Below are 18,784 nucleotides of genomic sequence, written 5' to 3' on the forward strand. Positions count from 1 at the left end.
GTAACTGATCGAGTACTTCTGGAATCTTGTTGAGGGAAAACATGTAAATGAGGGCGAACAAAGATACTAGTGTGGGCACATCATGTTACTGTGCTGTATCTGTTTAAAAAAAAAACTCAGACATTGACTGTCAACAAGTCCTACAAAATAAATAAATTGATGGCTGAATAAAAATTAATGTCATTCACCTGGGTATTTGAGCAGTGCGTGCTTGTGGACCAGAAGAGCCTGTTACCATGCTGTATCTCTTTAAAAAAAATAATTCAGACATTGATTGACTGTCGACAAGGCATCCAAAATATAAATAAATTGATGGTCAAATAAAACTCAATGTTACTTCAATAATCCTGAGGAAAAATTATGACAAATGTTAAACTTAGCCACTGAGGAAGCAAGTGTTCGATTGGAAATGCACAAGAATTTATGGGCATTATCAAAATAGAAAAGTAAATGCATACTTCGATTTTCTTTCTTCACGCACCTATTAGGCAGTCACCTTTAACCTCTTCAGGGGGCTCAGTAGCACTGCAGAGACCTTCCTCAGCCTCATCCAAGTCCAGCTCTTCTAGCTCAGCCAACAGGTAGGACCTTCATGTCGAGTTTATAAAGAAATAAGCAGCATGGGGTAGTTTCAGCTTTCAAGACAATCAAAGTGATTATGCCAAAAATATGCTTGAATTTCCACTGTTCAAGTTATACCAAGTTGCTCTAAGACTCACTGCACAATTACAAATGTAAAATCTTTCGTTAGCAGCTGGCATTCTAGCAAAACATAAAACTTTATTTCTTCCACTAAAGCATTTTACAAAGAATTTTGTTTTTTTCATGCAGTTTTGCTAGCAGAGCTGACAAAGTAGTCATCGGTAAAGTTGGATTTCTTTAATCTCAAGACTGTGGCAAGGGATTTAAAATAATTCAAAATGTCAATGCTAAATATTTAATTGCTTCATTTTTCTACTTCATTTGTTTTAATAAATTGGAATACTTTTTGATATGAAAAATAATTTAAAGGAGCACAGTTTGAAGTTCCTTCCTCAATCAGCGGAATCTTTCTTTCGATTTGGGACATTCTCATTGGTTTTTTTTTTGTGGATGGGTCCTGACCTGGTGAATTGAATCTTGAACCATTTTAATGCATAACACCATCAAAGCTTTGGCTCAGAACAACTGGAAACTTACCCCATGCTTATTATATTGTGGTTTTTTTTAGACTAAATCTGAATAAACAAAATGGAACTTGCCCGTGACGCATAGATATTGTTAACAGATTTGTGATGGGTTGTGGTTCAAGAACTCCTGTTAACTATTAGCATTTCAGATTAGTGTACTATAGATTTTTGTCCATTCAACGCCAGTGTTTGCAAAGAAATTTACCACACTTTGAGGTAGAAAGGGAACTTGGAACGTCCTCTGGTGAGCAACAAAACACTCGTTCTGTTGAATGAAGCATATAGTAGGTTTATTAATATAATGTCCAAATAACTTGTATCCTTGTCATGTGGCATCGCTGTTGAAAAGAATCACCTATGATCATAACGTATATTCTGTTGTATAGGACAATTCTCAAAACTTACATTTTTCACTTTAAAATTGCAGTCATCGTACACAAGAGGTCTAAAATTTTTGCCTTTACAACAGTTGGAACACTGCTGCCATCTTCCCGCTGGCTCCAACACAATCTCGCACGTGCTCCGTTATTTGTGAACTCTCAGAGCTCCTCCGAGGGTTGTATCCACCAGGTCCAACTGCTGTTGCCTCTATACAGGCTTTAGCGGCCTGTTGCAGGATCACAATTTATTGTCATGGAATTCGGAGTCTTGTGCAAACATCCATAATATAACCATCTTAAACCAGAACTATATATAAAAAAAAATTAAAATAGATATGCACAAAAAGTAAGGCAGTATCTTTGGTTCATTGATTATTCAGGAATCTGATGGCAGTGGGGAAGAAGCTGTCCTTGTGACATTGAGTGCTCAACTTTAGGCTCCTGTACTTTTTTCCCAATGGTAGCAGACTGAAGAGGGTGTTGGGATCTTTTTTAAGACACCACCTCTTGTAGATGTCCACATTGGAATGGTCTGGTGCCTGTGATGTCGCAGGCTGAATTAACATCCCTCTGGAGTTTAAACTTGTCCTGAGAGTTAGCACCTCCATACCAGCCAGTGATGTAACCAGCCAAAATGCTCTCCTTGATACACCTGTAGAAGTTTTTTCAGAGATTTTGGTGACATACTACTGATTCCATCAACAGGGAGGCTCCAGGATACAACCTGAGAGTTGTTAAAATCCAGGAATTTGAAGTTCTTGACCCTCTTCACTGCTGAGCCCTCGATGAGGACTGGGTCGTGTTCCTCTGACTTCCTCCTGGTCCACAATCATCTCGTTAGTTTTACCACTGTTGTGCTCAAGGTTGTTGTCGTTACACCATTCAACGAGCTGAACTAACTCCCTCCTGTACGCTTCTTCATTGCCATTTATGATTCTGCCGACAACTGTGGTATCATCGGCAAACTTGGAGATGACATTGGAATTGTGCCTGGTCACACAGTCATTGGTGTATAATGAGTCGAGCAGTGGGCTAAGTATGAATCCTTAGGGGTGCCCGTGTTGATAATCAGTGAGGAGGAGATGTTGTTTTCAATTCGTACTGACTGGTCTCTGATGAGAAAGTCTAGGATCCAGTTGCAGAGTGGGGTACAAGAGGCCTAGAGTTTGAAGCTTCTCGACCAGCACTGAGGGAATAATGGTATTGAAGGCCGAGCTGTAGTCAATGAAGAGCAGCCGTATGTATGAATTGCTGTTTTTGAGGTAATCTTGAGCTGAGTGGAGAGACAGCGAGCGATATTGCATCGACTGTGGAGTGATTGTGACAGTAGGCGAATTGTAGTGGTCTATTACAGGAGCTGACATTGGTTTGCTTTAAAATATACAAATAAAATTTAAACCTTTTAATGATAATTCGTTATTAAAATATTGTGATTTGCTTTTAACAGCATCCACTGGTCAGTGGTAAGTACCAGGTTTGGGCGTCATCTTATTCAAAGGGTATCGCTCAAAGCCAACATTTTAGGTGAAAATTCCAGGGGTCGTTCTATACAATGGCTATACAAGATTTGTAAATTTCTATATTTCAGTGCATTCAAGCACCCTCAAATATTGGATTTTATGCCAGTTTCAATCTACACCTGTTACCTTTTCAAAATTGTTTTCTTTTGACAGATTTCCTAAAAAAAAAATTTGAAAATTAGATTTTCATTATAAATATGTAATCATCTTAAATCCACTCCACATTATTAAAACCGATTGTTTTCTTCTAATAAACTGAATTGTTAATTTATGAATTATTTTGAGGGATATGGGCTAAATGCAGGCAAATGGAACAATCTCAGAAAGACATCATGGTTGGTATGGACAAGTTGGGCCTGTTTCTATCTGACTTAACTCTAAATATCACTCGCTGTGTGAATTGCCTCGAGGATGGAAGCTCCAGTATTTAACATTGAAGTAAGTCAGGCAAAATGTTGAGAACAATGCCTGTCCCTTCCACTTGCTGCTGGAAGAACTTGTCCTCACCCTCAATTGCTTCTCCTTTGACTCATCCATTTCCTCCACATCAAAGGATTAGTCATGGGTACCTTCTTGGGCCCCAGCTATGTCTGGCTTTTTGTTGAATACATGGAGCAATCCATGCTACAAGCTTTCACAGGCAAGGTCCCTCATCTCTTCTTCTGCTACATCGATGACTACTTTGGTGTTGCCTCATGCACCCACAATGAGCTCATTGACTTCATCCACTTCACTGCCAACTTTCACCTCAACCTCATATTCATGTCCATCTCTGGCAATATTCTCCCTGTCCTCGATTTCTCTGCCCCCCTCTCGGGAGACAAACTCTTGACAGACATACAAACCCACCAACTCCCACAGCTACATCGACTACACCTCTTCACACTTTGTCCCCTGTAAGGATTCCATTCCCTTTTCTCAATTCCTCCATCTCCATTGTGTCTGCTTCCAGGATGAGGTCTTCCATGCCAGAGCGTCAGAGATGTCCTCCTCCTTCAAATAATGTGGCTTTCCCGCTACCATCATCAACTCAACCCTCATCCGCATATCTTTCATTACCTACACATCTGCCCTGGTCACCTCTGCCCCCATATGCATCAAGGACAGGATTCCTCTTGTCCTCGCCTACCATCCCACCAGCCTCCATGTTCAACATTTCCACCACCTATTGTGTGATCCCACCACTAGACACATTCCCCTCTTCACCTCCCTCTGTGACTCCCTTGTCCACTCCTCCCTCCTCATTAATCCTCCCTTGGCACCTACCCCTGTGACCACAGGAGATTCTTCACTTCCATTCACATGTCCTCCCTTAACATTCAGGACCCCAAATGGTCCTTCCAAATGAAGCAACATTTCACTTGTGAATCTGCGGGGGCCATATGCTGCATCCGGTGCTCCAGTTAAGATCAGAGAGACTGGAGATCACTTTGTTGAACACTTAGCTCTGTCTGCCACAATAGCATTGATCTCCCAGTGGCCATCCATTTCAAGTCCTCATCCCATTCCCTTGCTGACATATTTGTCCATGATCTCATGCACTGCCAGACTGAGACCACCTGCAAATTGGAAAAACAACACATCCTTTTCCATCTGGACACCCTCCAACTGAATGGCATTAACATGGACTTCTCTGGTTTCTGTTAGCCCCTCCTTCTTCCCCTTGTGGCCTTTCTCCCAGCTGTCTCTCTCTCTCTCCCATTTTCCCTCTGTTTCCTTTCACAGAGCCACCTTTCCCCTTATCATATCCAGTTTACACCTTTTGTTGATCTGGACTCCTCCCCCTGTCATTCTGCAGTCTTTATTCTGACATTTTCCTTTTCTTTGTTTATACTTTGCAGAAGGGCTCAGGCCTGAAACGTTAGTAATATATCTATGGATGTTACGAGACCGGCTGAGTTCCTCCAGCATTTCTGTGTGTTTTGACCTGATTACCTCAACCTTGTAATCTGAGTGCAAGACAAAAATGTTACCAGACAAGATGAGTCCGATTAAAGTGCATTTTAATTCGTGTTGAAATAGTCATGTAGTTTTTATGGGGTAGAGCATCCTTCTCCTCTGCAAAGGGATACATTTGCATGTTGAAGGAAGTTTTCCCATTTGAACCCAAGGTATGCTGGGCACAAGAAAATAGGATCAGGAGTGAGCCACTAAGCTCCAGGTCTTCTCTGTTGTCAATTTAACCATGGTTGTTCTTTACTGCCCTCATTTCCTATTCTGTGCCTGTTCCCCATATCATTTCCTTGATTTTTTAAATACTTATCTAGCTCTTAAATACATCTAACAATCTGGCCTCACCAGACAGGAAGGACCCTGTTGTAAAACAGATCAGATACAGAGTTCCTTGAAAATGACAACACTGGTAGACAGGGCAGTGAAGAAAGCATTTGGCTTGCATGTCTTCATGACCTTTTAGATGAGTCTTAAGTTAGGGGTCAAAGATTACAGGTGAATGAGGAAAGATTTAAAAGGGGCTTGAGTGGCTGTTCTTTCTCACATACATTTTACATAGATTTTCTGTTCTCTTGTTATCCAGTCTAAGTTTAATTTATTTTCATCATGGACTGTGGTTTTATAAACCTGTTCTTCGTTCGGCAGTTTTTTAAAAAAACCCAATATAAGTATTTTGCATCTACAAACTACCACTAACCACCCCCACCCTTCCAATGCCATTTCTCTGCATGCTTCATTGAAGCAAAGTCGTCAGCCAATTTTCAGCTTGACAGCCAATTTAACAGACAAAAGATCCTGTATGGAGCAGTCAGTGATCTGTACAGATTGAAAACATTTCAACATTGTTTAAGAAGATAACATCAATTTAGGAGATTAGATGGGATTAAGATCTTGAAATAAAAACAGCACTAGAAATGCTCATCAGATCCGATAGCATCTAGGGAGAAAGAAACGTGGCTAATGTTTGGGGTCAACAGACCTTCGGTCAGAAAGGCATGACTTATTGTTGATTTGCAGACTGTTTAGGACATACTGATAACAGCACCAAATTTAATCATAGCCAGGGAAGGGTTAACTGTTTCTCTGCTTCTTTTGAATTCCAGCTTGTGTTTTCATTAGGGCTGAAGTTCTTGGAAATAGAGTTGAGAAGGGTGACTCCGTGAATATCTTGAAGCAGGAGTGTTCTTACAGACGTTATTGAAGTTAAACAGAATGCAAGGCATTGAACGTCAACAGGCAGTCTAAGATATATTTATCAGTATGTGTTGCTGACCTGCTCTTGAACTGTTGGTTGTTCTGAACCTTTCCCCCTTGTGATTCATTTCCGTTGTTATGTTGATTGCCACCTTTTAATTCTAGAATGCCATCGTTTCTGACTTAGGACAGAGTGTTCCCAGCTATGTTCCCTGCATTTGTTTTGTTTGCACTTCTCGGTTCAGAAAGGTGGAGCGAAGCATACTAGCAAATCCCATGAACTGCAGTAGAGCTTGTTTGTTTAATCCAGGCTGAGTTGAAATGACTTGAGGGTCTGTGCAAAGTGTCCTACTTCAAGTGAGATCTTGTTTACAAAAGAGAAACAACCAGTGAATGCAGCTTGCGATATTGATGTCACATAGCAGCTACTCACAACTTTTTTTCTTCCTCCTGAAATATTAGGTTCAGATAAATTGTTCAGCCAGAACTCCTGTCTCATGAACAATGCTTGTGTTTTGACTGCAGGCAGTGTCCCCCTCCAGTGTCACCCCATTCTGAGTCCGCTCCAATTCCTGTCCCTACGCAGATTAGAAACTACCAGCGAATTGAGCAGAACCTGCATGTAATTACCAGCCATAACACTAATCCCTATGGATCATCCAGGTACGTTATTTGTTGGCAACTACTGTGCAATCATGAAATGCATGTGTATATTTTTACTGTCCAAAGACTAAGTGTTTTACCATCATATAAATGTGATGTAAGTTTTTAAATTACTAATTTATTACATAATTCAGTACATGTTGTATTGTTCTGTGCATGTTTCTTAATTGCCTTCACAAGATGGTAAGAACAGAATTTAAACATAGTATTTCGATTTGCTTTTGTCAAGATTCGAGATTTCTTTGTCATGTAATAAAATAGATGTAATATTACGTGAAATGTGCTTAAGTTTGTTGTAAGGCAGACAGATTCACCATCAGCAGAAATTGCTCAGCATCTTTTACAGTCAGAGAAAAAGAACCAAAAGAGAGTGTGTGCCAGTTCTCCCACCACCACCCCCAAGTCACTGAGTGTCCGTGACTTCGCCTCCAGTGCTTACTCAGCCTTCAGTCCAAACCATAAGCAAGGCAACCTGAGCTCCAAATCTGAACCTCCAACACAATCAGGAAGCCTCCAGCATCCTTAGCACTCTCGCATATCAGTTTCGACCAGTCACCAGCCTGCACGGGTTCCTTTCCTCAAATTGCCAACAGCCCTCCATCTGTGTGTTCTTCAGCTGCCTGAATCACTTCCTTGTTTACCTTCCCATGGGTTGTCTCCTCTGCTTGTCCTCAAACATGGGGTGTTTTCCCCATTTTCTGGTGCCCTGTGCCAGTCCTCCGCTTCCCCAGAAACTGCAACCTCTCGTGCCTGCTGGGTCCAGATCCTGCAGTAGCAGGACTTTAAATTCAACTACTGTTGGCTTCTTTAACAGGCCGTTTAAAGCCTGTATAGAGCAGGCGGCAGTTGGAATGGGCATTGGAACCCTATGGAGGATCATTGTGTCTGTCAAGCAGTTAGTTCCTGAGGATATTTTTTCCTAAGTTGTACTTGGACCATTTCATTTGGATATCCACTACTATTTTAATTCTCAGCTACAAATATAAAATATGGGATAAAATAAGTGACAATGCCTTTTTAAAAAAAAAAGTTAAAATTATTAGTCAAGTCAAGTTTATTGTCATCTGATTGCAGAAGTTTTTCTTCTTTGACTTGGCTTCGCGGACGAAGATTTATGGAGGGGTATGTCCACGTCTGCTGCAGGCTCGTTAGTGACTGACAAGTCCGATGCGGGACAGGCAGGCACGGTTGCAGTGGTTGCAAGGGAAAATTGGTGGGTTGGGGTTGGGTGTTGGGTTTTTCCTCCTTTGTCTTTTGCCAGTGAGGTGGACCCTGCGGTCTTTTTCAAAGGAGGTTGCTGCCCGCCGAACTATGAGGTGCCAAGATGCACGGTTGGAGGTGATATCAGCCCACTGGCGGTGGTCAATGTGGCAGGCACCAAGAGATTTCTGAAAGCAGTCCTTGCACCTCTTCTTCGGTGCACCTCTGTCTCGGTGGCCAGTGGAGAGCTCGCCATATAACACGATCTTGGGAAGGCGATGGTCCTCCATTCTGGAGACGTGACCCACCCAGCGCAGCTGGGTCTTCAGCAGCATGGATTCGATGCTTGCGGACTCTGCCAGTTCGAGTACTTCGATGTTGGTGATAAAGTCATTCCAATGAATGTTGAGGATGGAGCGGAGACAGCGCTGATGGAAGCGTTCAAGGAGCCGTAGGTGATGCCGGTAGAGGACCCATGATTCGGAGCCGAGCAGGAGCGTGGGTATGACAATGGCTCTGTACACGCTGATCTTTGTGTGTTTCTTCAGGTGGTTTTTCCAGGCTCTTTTGTGTAGTCTTCCAAAGGCGCTATTTGCCTTGGCGAGTCTGTTGTCTATCTCTTTGTCGATCCTTGCATCAGATGCAATGGTGCAGCTGAGGTAGGTAAACTGGTTGACCGTTTTGAGTTCAGTGTGCCCGATGGAGATGTGGGGGGGGCTGGGAGGACCTCAGTTTTCTTCAGGCTGACTTCCAGGCCAAACATTTTGGCAGTTTCCGCAAAACAGGACGTCATGCGCTGGAGAGCTGGCTCTGAATGGGCAACTAAAGCGGCATCATCTGCAAAGAGTTGTTCACGGACAAGTTGCTCTTGTGTCTTGGTGTGAGCTTGCAGGCGCCTCAGATTGAAGAGACTGCCATCTGTGCGGTACCGGATGTAAACACCATCTTCATTGTTGAGGTCTTTATTAGCTTGTTGAAGAAGATAGTAAAGAGGGTTGGTGCGAGGACGCAGCCTTGCTCCACGCCGTTATCAATGGAGAAGGGTTCGGAGAGCTCATTGCTGTATCTGACCCGACCTTGTTGGCTTTCGTGCAGTTGGATAACCATGTTGAGGAACTTGGGGGGGGCATCTAGTATTTGCCAAAGCCCTTTCCTGCTCACGGTGTCAAAGGCTTTGGTGAGGTCAACAAAGGTGATGTAGAGTCCTTTGTTCTCTGCACTTTTCTTGGAGCTGTCTGAGGGCAAAGACCATGTCAGTAATTCCTCTGTTTGTGCAAATGCCACACTGTGATTCTGGGAGGATATTGCTCCTTAATAGACTAATACCTAGTGTTGCAGAAGTACAACACAGCTTTCTCCGGTCCTCGATACAAAACACACAACCAGACATAACACAAATCCAAGCAAACAATACATATTGTTTCGTGAATACAAGAGTCTCGGCTGATTAATGTCAGCAGTTCCTTTGGACATTCAGAATTTTCACTACCTGTGACAAGAAGCTGTTCCTCAACCTGGTGATACTGCCTCTGATCCTCCTGTATCTCTTTCCTGATGAAAAATGTTATGTGCAGGGTGGAAGGGGTCCTCAATGGTTTTGTGCACCCTCTTCAGACAATAATCCTTGTAGATCACATCGATGGAGAGGGCGGGAGACTCCAGTGATCCTTTCTGCCACTCTTATGGTCCTGTGGATTGACACTGATCCATTTCTCTGCAGCAACCGTACCACACTGTGATGCACCCAGCCAGGGCGCTCTCAATAGAGCTGTAGAAGGTTGAAGTGGTGACCTGTCGCCTTGTCCACTTCAGTCTTCTCTTGGAAGTGCAGTCACTGTGGCCCCTTCCTGACAAGTGACTTTCTTGTCATGTTAATGGCACAGTTCGGTGGGCAGCAACCTCCTTTGAAGAAGACCGCAGAGCCCACCTCACTGACAAAAGACAAAGGAGGAAAAACCCAACACCCAACCCCAACCCACCAATTTTCCCTTGGAACCGCTGGAACCGTGTCTGCCTGTCCTGCATCGGACTTGTCAGCCACAAACGAGCCTATAGCTGACGTGGACATTACCCCTCCATAAATCTTCGTCCGCGAAGCCAAGCCAAAGAAAAAGAAAAGAATGGCTTGTTTGCACATGGATTAGGTGACACTGCCACTAGAAACTGTTAACTTTGCTCCTGTACGTTGAATACAACAATATTCTACATCAGCAGTCCTGCGTAAGATTATTCCCAGTGCCATTACTGGGATAGCGAAGAACAAGCCTTGGCTTGTATAATGTGGGGTGGGCAGATCAACTGCTTTTCAGGAGGTTAATCTTGCTCTTTTTGATGGTACTGGGGCTTACAGACCAAAGTGTACATCCAGCAGTTGGTGGCCTATATAAATGGCCTGGAATGGGGAACTGCGGAGAATAGGTCAGAAATTGGTGGAAAGTGAAGACAGTGTGGATAGTGAGGGTACTAAAGTGCTACATGCAATGCCACATCTCTACCAATGTGATTGATTGAGTTTTGCTTCAAATTACTGAGCAAGCTACCAAGTTGTATCTGACTGCATTGTGGTTCCATCTACCATCTTGACAGGACTAACTCGCAGTGAACAAAAAAATAACGGCTTGTGGTTCTGCATATTTTAAAACGTGTTTCAATCTGAAGGGGAAGCAATTATGGTTTGTAAAGTTGGTTGTAGAAAAGTCCATTTATTTTCATTTACATAAGATGCACAAAAATCTTTTTGTTTGTCTTGCAAAGACAATGTGTCATCAAATAATCCAGCGCCCTTGTTAAAACAAGGAAGAGAAACGGAAGAGAATCCATTCAGAGACATCAAATGGCTGCAGATTCTGTTGCAGCCTCTGGCACTCCAGTAACCTTTGTAGCCACACGGCATGTTGTTCACCAATGAACCCAAGGCTCTGAATCAAAATCACACCTCCTCGACCCTTGGTCTGAATCTCAGAGCATTAGGAAGCTGTCAGAGGCCAAGGCCTCTCAGGAGGGCTGCTTGCCCTTGAACTCTTCATGAATCCTGGACCTGGTTCCCAGGCGCTGATCACCATTGTCCTGCAACCTGGTGTGAACCTTTTGACCACTGATCTTGAGCTGGAGTCCACCATACCACCTGCATTTTTGCTGCTGGCATTCTGTTTCAATGACTGGAGTGACTGACAGGAGCCACCCCGATTGCATCTTTCTGACAGCTTGGCCCGAGCTGACTTGGTCCACTGCTATGGGGTTTTTTTTTTTTTTTTTACCTTCAGACTTCTCTTTAAACCTTTTCCTCCTAGCAGGGGAGGTGGTGGTTCTCCTGCTCTGGTACCCGAAACCAATCTGCTGCTTCCTCAGCACCCGCAATCCTCCGTGTCCAAGACTATTGTGAGATGACTCAGGGTTTGAAACACGTAGAACTCTAAAAATGTTGGCCTTTTTCAATTAAGAGTGTTTGTTTGAGGGACCAGTACTGTTGAGAGCTTCACTGAAGTATATAGGAGCTTATTCAAGACTCTGATGAATGAAATTAAATCTGTTGAGTGCTTCATTCGAGCTCGATTGACTTTATCTGACAAAGCTTCACTTTTAAAATCCATATCCACTTTCAGTTCCCTCCCCACTATCTTTAAAAGCCATGCATAATCCTATAACTCCCTGCAAGACCATTCCAACACTTCCTTTCTGGCCTCTTGTGGTTTTCATTTTTCACTAGATTTCAGATTTATTGTCGGAGTACATACATGATATCGCATGCAACCCGAGATTCTTTTTCCTGCAGGCCAGGCAGAATTTCTACTTACCAGTGGTGCAAAAAGCTGTAGTCAAGAAAAGATAGGTATACAAAAGGAAAAAAATATATCAAAAAGTTCAAAAGTCAGAGTCCTTAAATTGGTCCATGATGAGTTTGTTGTTGAGGAGTCTGATGATGGAGGGGGAGCAGCTGTTCCTGAACCTGGTGGTGCGAGTCTTGTGGCACCTCCACCTCTTTCCTGACTGTAGCAGTGAGAACAGAGCATGTGTTGGGTTGTGTGGATCCTTGATGATTGCTGCTGCTCCAACGACTGCGTTCCCTGTAAATGTTCTCAGTGGTGGGGAGGGTTTTGCCTGTGATGTCCTATTTTGCATTCGTGTTTTCTTCATGAACTTTTCAGGTCTGGAATGGTAAAGAGATCTAACACAAGCCCAGTGGGCTTTATGAAGCCAATAGGAGGGTCACCAGCCGTGGCAGATGCACCACAAAACCCTGGTCGCAGACTCTCAACCGGATCCTCCAGACCATATTCTCCTTCACCATTAGGTATGTATCCAGTATTGAATCACATTTTATTGTACAATTTCAATTATATTGCAGCGAATACCACATGGAAGGCACCACGTCCTGTATAAACTGCACATTCATTGTAGTCATTAGTCTTTGTATATCTTCAAATTTGTTGTATTTGTCATGCCCATTTGAGGAACTTTGTCCTTTTCTCATTCAGACCTAGGGAATAACTTCAGGCCTGACAAACTTCAAACCCTATACCTTTATTCGCAAGCTTGCGTTGCCAAATTAATACGTGGAGTTTCGCTCATAAGGCCTCGATACTGATAACCAGTGAGCCCCAAACAAGGTCCAAGGCTGCTGCTTATAGATCAGTTGTCAGGCACACGTGTATAGTTCGGCCAGACACCCTTGATTAGGGGTTCACAACTTCCTTGTGCTGCACCTCAGCCTTAAGCATCTCATTGGCTAGTAAATGGCTAGACGGTGCTGTCAATTCCTCTGCAGCCATTGTACACACAAGTCACGACCGTTAAGTACGTCATGAATTTCTTGAAGCTGCTAATAGGAAGTTCAAGGCTGTGAACAAGTTGAAGCATATCCTGCTCTTTTACACAATTCCTCACATGCAGATTCTATTTGTTCTCTTACCTCAGTAACTACATTCCTGTAACCTCCCTTCAATTAGTGTTGCCCTTTTTGTCACTTTCATTCTTGACTTGCAGAATCTAATTTTTCCTTCCTTCCCTGATCATTTAATGACATTTGTAATTTTCCAATCTCAAAGGGAATTGCCCAAGACATCAAGTGTTTCGAACATTATTATCTAATTCATCTTCAACTTTATGACTTCATTCTCATGGGTGGAAAGTATCAGGGAGATATTTAATTATCTTGTTCCATTATTTTCTCCACAAATTGTTTTAATTTAAATATTCACCAACCTTTTCTGAAAACTTATTTTGGTTCCCCTGTACCACAAGTACTTTGTTATTTCCTTCCATGTGAAAACTCATTCGGAGAGGTAATTTAATGTTTGCTTCATTTGGTGGTTTTACCAATATTATCAATGGATCCACAGTTACCAAGCACTTGATGTGAGTTTTGAGAAGCCTCGAAGCTCATGTGGAACAGCATTAATGTGAAAATGTTTTCATTTGAAATGATGCAAATGTACCTTTCTAATGGTTGTGTTTCCACAGTTGGCACTATTCCTGAACAACTAGGCCACTGCTGCTGTGGTCTGCCCCAAGGACATGAACCTAGATCCAGAACGGCATCAGGTGAGCTTTGCCAGAAATAAATGTCAAATTCTTGCAGATCACACAGGGTCAAAAGGAGGAAAAGATATATTACCGACGTTTTGGATCAGAATTTATTGTGATGAACAAGTCATGAAATTCTGTGTTTTGCAGCAGTATCAGAGTGTAAACATTCATGCTATAACCATCTTGCAACATTACTATAAATTAAAAATTAAAATAGTAGTACACGAAAAGTAAGGCGGTATCTTTGGTTCATTGATTATTCAGGAATCTGATGGCAGCGGGGAAGAATCTGTCCTTGTGACGTTGAGTGCTTGGCTTTAGGCCTCCTGTACTTTTTTCCCAATGGTAGCAGAGTGAAGAGAACATGGCCTGGGTGTTGGATGTCCTCGATAGAGTGAAGCCCAGTGCCTGTGATGTCGCAGGCTGAGTTAACAACCCTCTGGAGTTTTTTCCTGTCCTGAGAGTTGGCACCTCCATCCCAGGCAGTGATGTAACCAGCCAGAATGCTCTCCACGGTACATCTGTAGATGTTTTTGGTGTCTTAAAGAATCTCCTCAGATACCTCACAAGGTATAGCCCCGGCGAGACTTCTTTGTAATGGCATCAACAGCGAGTTTCCAGGGCACATCCTTGGAGATGTTAACACCTAGGAATTTGAAGTTCTTAACCCTCTCCACTACTGAGCCTTCAATGAGGACTGGGTCATTTTCCCTGACTTCCTTCTGAAGTCGACAATCATCTCCTTGGTTTTGCTAACGTTGAGCGTAAGGTTATTGTCGTTATACCATCCAGCGAGCTAATCTATCTCCCTCCTGTACGCTTCCTCATTGCTTTTTGTGATTCAGCCAACAACTGTGATGTCATCGGCAAACTTGTAGATGACATTGGAATTGTGCCTGGCCACACGGTCATTGGTGTATAATGAGTCGAGCAGTGGGCTAAGTATGGATCCTTGGGGGTGCGCCTGTATTGATAATCAGTGAGGAGGAGTCGTTTACAATTCATACTGACTGTGGTCTTCTAATGAGCAAGTCTAGGGTCCAGTCGCAGAGGCCTAGAGTTTGTAGCTTCTTGACCAATGCTCTGGGGTTAATGGTATTGAAGCCCAAGCTGTAGTCTATGAAAATCAGCTGTATGTATGAATTGCTGTTTTCTAGGTGATTCAGAGCTGAGTGGAGAGCCAGAGATATTGAATCTGCTGTGAAGTGATAGAAATTGCATTGGGTCCAGATCTTTGCTTACATACGCATTAATTCTGGCCTTACTGAGCCTTTCTTCAAGGTATTGAAAAAATATCAGGCAGCGTCTGAATTAAAGAAATGGCAGACCAACAGACAAAAGCTGATAATTGGATTTTTGAGGGTAGGAGAAAGGAAATGTGAGAATTGATAGGGGGAGGGGGAGAGGTTTGGCTTTGTGAATGCAGAGGTGCGGTAAAGGGGAAGAAAGACGGACAGAGCTACAGGAATGGAGACATGGGGAGGAGGGGGCTTGGCTAATGGAAATCAGAAAGTCATTGTCAATGCCATCCAGTTGGAGGGCACCCAGGTGGGATATGAGATGCTTTTACTTCTCCGGTTTCAGTTAGCCACACCCCCCCCCCCCCCCCATGTCTCCTTTCCATTAACTCTGTCCCTTTTACCTCAGCTCTGCATTCACAAAGCCCATCTTTTCTCTTCCACCTTCCCCCCCCCCTCCTCCCCCACATTTCCTCCCTCCTGGTCTCTTCCCTCATCTCCACATCCATTTATCATCTTCTGTCTTTTGGTCTGTACTCCTCCCCCTCCCATTTCTTTTATTCAGACACTGCCTGCTTTTTCCAAACCTTGAAGAGTTCAGGTCTGAAATATCGGTAACCTATCTTTACCTCCATGGATGCTGCGAGACCGGAGTTCCTTCAGCATTTCTGTGCTGATGCAACAATCACTGCGTCTGCAACATTTTGTGTTTCACTGATTCAGGCCATTTGTTCTATGCAATGAAATTGGAGCAAGAGAATGTTTCCCATTTGATTTGCACTAGAATACTTGTTTTCATAAGATCAAGGCTTATCTATAATCAGTGCCATTCTTTCAGATAGTAAATGCATTTGTTTGGACTATTGTATGTAAGGAGATCATGATCAATGATAAACTTTCCATTAGGGCATTGCAACACTACACATTCAATATTTTGATTTGGTGTTGAAATTCTTGAGTCAAATATGTCAAAGATCTCAGCCAATATATTGGGCAAGGAGCAAGGCCAGTAGGGAAAATCAAATGTCTGGAAAGTTGAATATTAATTGAATTTTATTTACAGCACGGTTAAAGCCGAATCCGGCCATTTAAACCGATGCCGCCCAATTATACCCGAATTAACTTCCAACCCTTGTGTTTTTTGAATGGTGGGAGGAAACCAGAGCAGCCAGGGAAAACCCAGAGTAGAATGTATAAACTACTTACGGACAGAACTGGATTCGATCTTGGGTCACTGGTGCTGTGATAGCATCATGAGCAAATATCTTTGAATAGTGCATGGGTCACCGTTAACTCCAGAAAGGTGGTAGTGAAGTGTATAACAGAAACTGGTGAAGAGTTCGGCCAGAAGCATTGATTTCTGTGAAGTTTGCTGCCGAGATGTGTGGCAGAGAGGGCAGAGGCTGTGGGTTTGCAAGGAGTGGCAGGAAATGCACCTTGTTGCTCAGTGGCAGTTGATTTATTTTCCCCCAAATAGGAAAATGGGGCACATTGGCAGCATTAGTCGATGCTGGAGAGAGGAATTGGAAGAGGAGTCATCTCGCTAAATATCCAAGGAAATCTGTGGCTCGTGCTCAAATTAATTTTTGCATTTACTTTGAGCAAAAATTTCAGAACATTAAAAAAATTACTATAGCTTTTAATTTGTGTTCAATTAAGGATGGACAATAAACTTAGAAATTACAGCACAGTACAGGCCCTTTGGTTCTCAATGTCTTACCAATCTATATCAACCTATTCAACAATCTATACCTTTCCTATCTCACTCCCATCATCTATTTTTCTTGCATCCAATATACCTGTCCAAGAGTCTTTTAAATGTCCCTATTGTACCAGCCTTTACCACTACCCCCTGACAACCATTGCAGACACCCTCTGCTCTTTATTTAAAAAAAACCCCTGATGTCACCCTGAAACATTTCTTCCCTCACCTTATACCATGTCTTCTGACGTTCGCTACTGTTGCCCTGGGAAGAACATGTTGGCGGACCACCTTATGCCTTTCATAATCTCTCATCTTTTGCTCCAAAGAGAAAAGTCCTCACTCTGTTAAGACATGTTCTCCAATTCACACAACATCCTGGTAAATCTCCCCACCCTCTCCGAAGCTTCCACATCTTCCAGGTGATGAGGCCGCACCAAGAAGTGCCTTCTCTGGCCATTACACCTACGTTTCTACATTCCTTCAGGATCAAGGATCTCAGGATCTCTTGTTTCTATTTGTTCCAAAAATGAATAAATTTTTTTTTAAAAGTATCCGAGATTGTAAAACATGAAAGTCTGCAGACACTGTGGTTGATGGAGTAACTCAGCTGGTCAAACAGTGTATTTTATGGAGCAAAGATAAAGATATATAACCAATGTTTCAGACTTGAACCCTTCAAGGTACCTCGATGAGGAGCTCAAGCCCGAAACATTGGTTATGCATCTTGTACTTTTGGAAAAAATATCATAACATTGGATTGGATATAAATGATTTATTATTTTGATATAGCTGATGCTTTTGATCTGATTTCCTTTTTTCAGAATTTGACAATATTTCAATTTTTTTTAAACTTAAGAGAGGGGAAAGGAACTGAGCCTAAAATGGGAAATTTAAACTGGAAGGAGGAGTAATGGAGCCACGTACTGTGCAGACGTTCACAGTCTGTGTATAAAACTGCACGTTGACTCTGGTTTACCCCGACATGATAACATCAGCAAAACTCATTAATGTACAAAATTTCAAGTGTACAGGAGATCAGGTCAATATAATGCAAGAGGGAAAACTGGAGGCTTTTATAAGAAACAGTTACCTTCAGCTGACTATTCCCAAATCTTGTACTGTAGATTTCTCCTTCCCTTGCTTCACCTTCTTTAAATGTGCTGTCTTCTCTGGGTTTTTGAACTCCTACCTCCAGCATCTCGTTGTATGCTTTTGGTTTCCTACCCTTTGTGCTGTGGCAGATTTGGTCTGATATCACTCCTATCATGTAAATAACCTTATTTTCCATATCAAAAATGCCAGGGACAAAACTGGAATAAACTTCTAAATTCTCAGAATATTAGTTCCCTCAACTTGTGTGTAACTGGATGTTCAGATCTCCCACAGATATATAAAAAAAAACCACTCCCTGAATTAGCATTACAGTTTATATAATATGACATCTTTAAGCAGAGTGGGGAGTTCTTTTCAAATTTTTCATCACTCGATTTAGTTGCATGGTTGTTGCTCTCCTTTTGAAGTCCGCTAGTTCAGGACGAAATGTGAATATGGCAGCTTTTGTGTAAAGATTTCTTGCACCCTTTGTAGGTAGATTGTATTTCAAAGTTCTTTTGCTGACATTTTGGTTGAGGAAGGACTGTTTAAAAATAGCATTTTATAAAATGCACATTGTATCTGCAATATAAGATAATCCATAGTCTGCTCATTAATCGCTCCTGGAGTTCTAAATGCATAGACTTTAGAGCTACACCACCATTGATTCAGCCCTTACCCACATCACCTCCATTTCCTGCTCATCTGCCCTTGACCCCTCTTCCCCAGATGCGACAAACATCGGATTCCCTTTGTCCTTAGCATCCACCCCACCAGCCTCAGCATCCAACACCTTCGTAATTTCTACATATTGCCCTCTCCTCCCCTCTCTGCCTTCTCTTAGGATTGCTCTCTCTGTGATTCCCTTGTGCACTCATCTGTCCTCAGTACTCCCCCCACCCCGGCGCCTTCCCATGTGGCCTCAGCAAGAGCCACACTTGCGCCATCACTTCCTTCCTCACCACAATTCGGGGCCCCAAATAGTCCTTTCAAGTGTTGTGTATCCATGGGCGTGATGCACTGAATCCAGGTGTTCCCTTTGAGGCCTTCTCTACATTAAAGAGAGACTGTGTGCAGACTGGCAGATCACTTCACTGAGCACCTTCGCTCACTCCATATCAATGGATCTCTCAGTGGCTAACCA

General features: G+C 42.7%; 1 protein-coding gene across 5 annotated transcripts in view; it reads left to right on the plus strand.

Moving 5' to 3' along the window:
• ulk2 (unc-51 like autophagy activating kinase 2) overlaps positions 1 to 18,784 on the plus strand; it is a 105,993-nt gene that overhangs the window by 69,011 nt on the left and 18,198 nt on the right. For 4 of the 5 annotated variants that reach the window (XM_069911500.1, XM_069911503.1, XM_069911501.1 and 1 more), the window contains 4 exons: positions 489 to 581; positions 6,742 to 6,879; positions 12,225 to 12,370; positions 13,540 to 13,620. In XM_069911500.1, the coding sequence (XP_069767601.1) occupies positions 489 to 581; positions 6,742 to 6,879; positions 12,225 to 12,370; positions 13,540 to 13,620 (458 nt within the window). The remainder of the gene's footprint in view (positions 1 to 488; positions 582 to 6,741; positions 6,880 to 12,224; positions 12,371 to 13,539; positions 13,621 to 18,784) is intronic. The other variant, XM_069911504.1, reaches the window with a different exon arrangement.

This window comes from Narcine bancroftii, chromosome 14, assembly GCF_036971445.1.
Source record: "Narcine bancroftii isolate sNarBan1 chromosome 14, sNarBan1.hap1, whole genome shotgun sequence".
Taxonomy (NCBI): Eukaryota; Metazoa; Chordata; class Chondrichthyes; order Torpediniformes; family Narcinidae; genus Narcine; species Narcine bancroftii.